The sequence below is a fragment of the Atta cephalotes genome (genome assembly GCF_000143395.1).
Source record: "Atta cephalotes unplaced genomic scaffold scaffold00002, whole genome shotgun sequence".
Taxonomy (NCBI): Eukaryota; Metazoa; Arthropoda; class Insecta; order Hymenoptera; family Formicidae; genus Atta; species Atta cephalotes.
In genome coordinates this window covers 8454909-8461572 of record NW_012130066.1, presented here as the reverse complement: position 1 = coordinate 8461572, position 6664 = coordinate 8454909, and the positions used below count along the sequence as shown (strand labels likewise).

The following is a 6664-nucleotide window of genomic DNA, read 5'->3' as shown; positions in this document are numbered from 1 at the left end:
ACACACACACACACACACACACACACACACACACACACACACACACACACACACACACACACACACATACACACACATATATATATATATATTGTACATATATGTATACATTACATACGTTATATACAATGATGAGTAAGGTATTTTTAAAATTTATCTAGATACTGATATAGATATACATATTAAAATGTATGTAGGTATATATGTATATATCAGATTTTACTCAAACAGAATAACAAATCACGATAATATCAAAATGACATTAAAATGAATTGGAAAATGGATTGAAAAATGACTTTTAATGATCATTTTGGAATCATTTTGATATCATTTTAATATCATAATTTTGATTTGTGGTTCTGCTTAGATAAAAGTATCTTCAGATACATTTCAGATACTCTTATTTTATTGTAATAATGATAATGTATAAAAAAATGTATTAGTTATTAAATAAATCATTTACTCATTCATTTTTGTTACATTTAGATAATTGAAAAAACTTATTATACAATTATCGTAAAACAATTTAGGATAAGAGAGCGCAAGCGTGGCATGGTAGACAGCGTACTGTTCTATACCAGAGGTTCCGGATTCGATCCCAGTAGGAACCAAAATATTTACGTTCATGTCTCCTCGGAAAAGAGCCGACAATCTCCCGAGAGTATCTTTGCACATAAAAATACCTCTCGAAAAATCTGTTCGGAACTGGCATTAAAACTGTAGATCCCATATGCTCATGACAATTAAATAATCAGCGTGCGCATCACAAACATATGAGAGAGGTGTAACACATAGACCAGAGGCCTAACGTAGAGAAGAAGAGAAGAAAATTTAAGATAAGAATTATAAGACGATATTATTTCATTATCATTATTCATCATAGTTTTATAAACTAAAAATGCTTCAAACATTGTGTTTCCAGCTTAACTATACGTGCATTAGAAATTCCACAATCTAAGATCACTGGCTATGGCTTCAGGAAAGAAAGCAGCTGAGTAACTATAAAATTCTTTAATGTGACTGATTTGCGTTTAGATTCTGTGTGGATCTAAGGGAAAGACCAATCATGTTATAGAATTTTGCAACAGCGAAGCTATTTTTTTTTCCGCGGAATGGAATCAATCGACAATTACACATAAAATGGAATTGTGACTATGCTGAGGAAATATACATTTGAAAGTCAGTTCAGATGCTATTTTTTTATCTAGATTTTATATAGATACAAATATCAAATGTACTTCTATTTGAATGTACTTCAGATATAAGTTAGATACACAAAATGTATCTCTATACATGTATAGAGATACTACCCAAGAGATACTACTGATTATATGTATGTATATACATGTACATTTATACATATATATACATATATCTACAGGATTGTTTCATTTTAATCGCCCCAAGCGAATAATTTGAGAAGGAGATGTGTGAAAAAGTTTCAGACAAAAGTTGTCATTTTGAAAAGAACACAAGATGGTACCATGGGTTTGGATGTTATCAAGATCAAAGCAAGGTCATTTTTTAAATGATACTCTCATTTTTCATTACATATTTTCGTAGCTTACATTGAGAGCTTACTTTTCAAAACACTATAATAAAATATTTTTTCTTAAGTACTTTTCGAGTTATGAGGCTTGAAAGTTACAATATCATCAGAAGTAACATAACATAATTTGTCTGAAATTTTTTTAATTTCATGTCTCCTTCTCGAGTTATTTATCTGAGACAATTAAAAAATAAAACATTGTATATATATATATAGTGCATAATTAAAAACGCAATATTTTAAAAAAATTTGATGTAATATTTATATTGTATAAACTGTACGACGAATAAATGAAGTCATTCAAATGTATGTGGCTAAAGAAATTTCTAGATTTTAGATAAATAATATCACAATGGCCGAATAAAATACATAATTCTATTTCTTTTCTAAACAAAATACTGCATTGCAATATTAAGCCTGTTTTTTTAGTTAAATTTAAAACTCTTAAAAAAAAACACTTATTAACTTTTTGTGTAGACGGGTTTTTTGAACCAGTATACAATTTATAAACGTGCTACCACATTTGCTTTTCCATTTGTAGTGATAATTATCAATGTCTCTTATAATTGTAAAAGAAAATTAAGTTAACTAGCGCCAAATCCAGCCAAATCAATATTATTACAATCGATTATTACTGCATTACAGCATTACGACGTCATAACATTACGATAATAAAACGTCAAAATATATAGTTTTATCCCGCATAGCCATTCACGCTGTCGCGCATGCATGCAATATGCAATTACCTGCAACGAAGTGCTGTGTCAGAGACATCTCTCATTTACATAAGACGATCGAATCGGGATGAATGGAGTTTACGTGCGTATGACTATATGTATGTGTGTGTATGCACGTCTGCACAGTGCACGCATTCATCTCTCAAAACAATAGTCCGCGAGTTCGTCCCTTTGCTCCACGTCACAGCCCGTATTCCTTTTCCCTCCTTCGACTGAAGAGCAGACATCTCTGAAAGGAACGACGAACAAATGCATCGTCTAATTGTGTGGAAAATGCAGTGTAGCCGCTACGATTTGCGAATGTTCGGAGCGCGTTACGTAGTAATTTTAACAAACTACCACAGATTCTCCGCTGTAATTCCACGCGCAACGCAAGCAGCACGTTTATATCGCGGTCGCTATCATCTACAATCGCGGTCATATACAACTGAAACAAATGCAGAATATGCGTTACCGGTATGCGGACGAACGTGCTGGTTATTTTGAAATCGCCTTGGATTAGACAAGACGACGACATCGTTAATTAAAATAAGGGAGTCAGTAGCAAGCTGTACTAGTCTGTACAACTGTCTACGAATACTTGACCGCATTCTATGCGGGATTTATTTTTTAGAAATCTAACGAACAAATATTCTGGATTATGATGACGTATAATATGTTGACGCATAATAATTATCCACTAATTTACTTGGTTTTACTTTATTATATTCTTGATCCGTTTAAATACTTTAATGAATATGAATTTTAATTTCTTATAACACTCGTCGCGATGATGTTAAAATAAATGACATACAGGATGGCTCATCTGTCTCGCATAAATATTACGCGCGTTGTATGTCACAATAACAAATACATTCATAATGATAACAATTCAAATTATTATGAGACTTTGATATCTATTATTATAGTATTCTATTTTTTACAAAAAATCGTTACCATTCGTGTACCAAAACTCGATAGCGGTGTAAACGGTGTAAATACTGCATGTATGTACTGCATTATTTATAATTAGAACGCGATCATGACAAGTACTAAAAAGTGATTATTAAAAATTTCAAAGTGATAATAATTCTGCTAACGCGCGACCTGTGTTTATTTGTGTCTTGACTTGATAGATATAACACATTTCTGAATGTCATCACATTTAAGTCCAATTAGCAAGAACAAATAATAATCATGATTAAACATGTGCATATGTAGAAACAGACTTTTTCTTTAAAGTGTTGGTAAAAAATGAAAGATATTTATCAAATTTCGATTATTTCAATTTACAATCTTATCTATGTTCATCAAATGCTCATCAAAGTGTCTTCATTAACGTTTTTTGCTTGATTTAAAATCCTGCTATCGAAATGCAATCGCAATAAGCGCTGAGAGGAACCAAAATTCACATATCTATATATAATATCAAAATATCGAAAATATCTGAACTTAGACGTCTTAAAATAAATTTCATTAGAGTTTCTCAATTAAACTTCAATTAAGATAAATATATATACAATATCTAACTCTCAAAATCTATTTATAAAACCGTATCATGTCTGATTTCAACTGAGTTTTCCAGTAAAAATGTATCGATCACTTACGTAAGAATTTGGTTTCTATTCATAAATACAATATAATTTTATTTTATATTTTAATTAAATATTAAATATTTCGAAGCAATAAATTATATGTATATATATAATAGACTTGTATGTAATAATCTTGATATTCATTACAACAATAATGTTTAATAAATCAAGTCTAAAACCAAAATTCTCTTTGTCAATTATATGAAATTTCTAAAATGAAATTTCATATAAGATCTTTTCGATTAAATGTTGTGCTCATCAAAATGCAATATCTTTACAGATTTCTACGTTAATCTCACATAGAGAACGACCGCTATGCTCGGACCGGAGTTTGCGAGCGGTTGCCAGAGTCGGCCAGGCGGTAAATTTGGCGGTCGAAAGATTCGTGACCGTCGGCGAAACTATCGCGGACGACAACCCGGAGATCAAACAAGACATGTACGAGGCATGCAAAGAGGCGAGGGTTGCAGGTAAGTGTAACAACACTCGTGACAATACACACAAAATTGATGGTAATGTAAATATGTATGAGTAAAATAAAATAATTAGAATATCTTTATATAATTTAGCTTCTGATAAAATTAAAACTCAATAATCTGTCTGTAAATCGTTAGAGTTCCTTCGATAATTCTAAATTAGCAAGATTGTTGTGTATTCAATTATTATTAAATAATTTGAATATCAAAGTTTTGAATGCACTATGTAATATCAAATTACAAGTTGCATTATTAATGAAATTATTTATATAGATTTTATGTGTGCGTGTCGAAAGATTTTCATATAGAAAAAATATGTTGCAACAATGTCAATATTTCTCACATTTCATTCGAAATAAAGAAAAGTATTACTGTGAGTTTCACAGAACGAACGAATGAATTTTCAACGGATGAAAATTACATGGTACAATATAAGCGCAAATTCAATACAAATGTTCTCACGAATATTACGATAGTACATTAATCAAAAGTTAGGACAATATAAATAGGACAATATCCAATTGCATATTACAGAGTAAATTCGCATTAAACTTGGCGTATTTTGCACGCCAACATCATGCATCTGTTGGAGATTATGTGAGTAACTTTAGAATGGTGTCTAGCAGAAAAGCAATATAATATACAGATTTGCATTAATTGGCAAAATTTTTCATTGTCCAATATTATTACTCTCTAAAGAAATTTAAAGAGTAAGAAAAAAAAGTTCAGTTTTACGAACAATATATTTTGCTACAATTATGATAATATTCAAAGAAGTATGCAAAAGATAACGCTTATTAAAATTAAAATGTTAATCTTGTTTAAATATATATAAAATTTTTAATGTTATTCTCTTTTAAATCTAATACACTCACACACATGCATACACACACACACGCGCGCGCGCGCAGTTGATACGAATAAAAATAGTGTAAAGAGAGCAAACAATATTATTGCGAAATTTCCATCTTGATAATAAATTTTATTAACAATGACATAATTTGAAATACTTTAATATTTTCATTCAGTTTATATTTTATTGAAAACTTTGTATTCCTTTGAGATTATCTTCTTTTCAAGAAGAAATTGTATTATAAGTACACCAGTTTCTTTTTCACAAACAACCGAACAAATAACATTATCTCAAGCAGTAGATATTTCACCATCCCAATATTTAAAATATTATAATTATGTTACTTTAGATAAATTCGTAATCGGAAGCCGTTCATAAATATGAAATTTGTATTGTTATTTATATATAAGAATTTTTATATATATAAGAATAATTTATAAAAAGCAATAAAGTAAAATATACAACTCTTTCTCATTTTTTAATTCGGCATTACTTTTGAGTCGTAAAGTTCAAAATCTTCAATTATCCGTCAAATAAATCACAAAAATTTGATTCACGTAAAGATTTAAGAGGAGAGATTTAAGACGCACCGCGAATTATACTCCAACGCGATTTTACGATTTGCATTACGCACGGAATATTCTATAATATTCTTTTTAGCATATAAGTTAGTATCTTATAGTCTCTTTACTTCTCTTTTAAAAGAGAAAAGGAACAAAGAAAGATAGAATGCATAAATGAACATTATATATACATTAAAATATTTCACAAAACTATCGAACATTTTCATTCGTAAAAGTAGATTTCTCTCTACACTATAACGTATAAAGAAACACCTTCAGATTCAAACGGCAAACATCGAAAAGATACAAATTGCATCTCTCATACGCAACCTTGCGCGGACAACCTCTAAGAGCACGCAAACCGGAAAAGGGCTCCATGCACGCAAGGATAAGACTTGTAACCTTTGAACGTCACTCTCTGAAGTCTTATCATCGGAAGATTATATCTTTTCGTATCTTCACGCCAAGCTGCACATTGCAGAACTGCTGCTACCATGTGGAAACAGCCCGCGCGATGACCCAGTTTCACTAAACCTTGAAAGGTTTTTCATCACCTACATACAAGAAGAGCCTCGACATATCTTTGCCAAATAGCGGAGAAGTAATGGTCGAAGTAAAGGATATTTCTTTCCAGCACACCTGTTCGCTCTTCGGGGAGAATTGTGCCGCAGAGAAAAGAGACAGTCTCGGTGGTCTTCAACGTGAAAAGTCTCACACCACAAAATTAAAGATCTTGAAGAAAGCTTTCGTAGCGAGATATTTAGTCAACATAGATTTGAATTAAAGAATACTCAAGAATAAAAGAAACAACTAATATAAGGGTGTATATATATATATGTACATATATATATATATATATATATATATATATATATATACGTATATAGTACTACGACGACACGAGTAGTAGAG

The 6664-nt window shown here is 30.7% G+C and overlaps 1 protein-coding gene across 1 annotated transcript in view; it reads left to right on the top strand.

Moving 5' to 3' along the window:
• Positions 1–6664, top strand: part of LOC105621859 (alpha-catulin) — a 54222-nt gene that overhangs the window by 32225 nt on the left and 15333 nt on the right. Inside the window, exon 2 of the mRNA XM_012203301.1 lies at positions 4141–4330. Within this exon, the coding sequence (XP_012058691.1) occupies positions 4141–4330 (190 nt within the window). The remainder of the gene's footprint in view (positions 1–4140; positions 4331–6664) is intronic.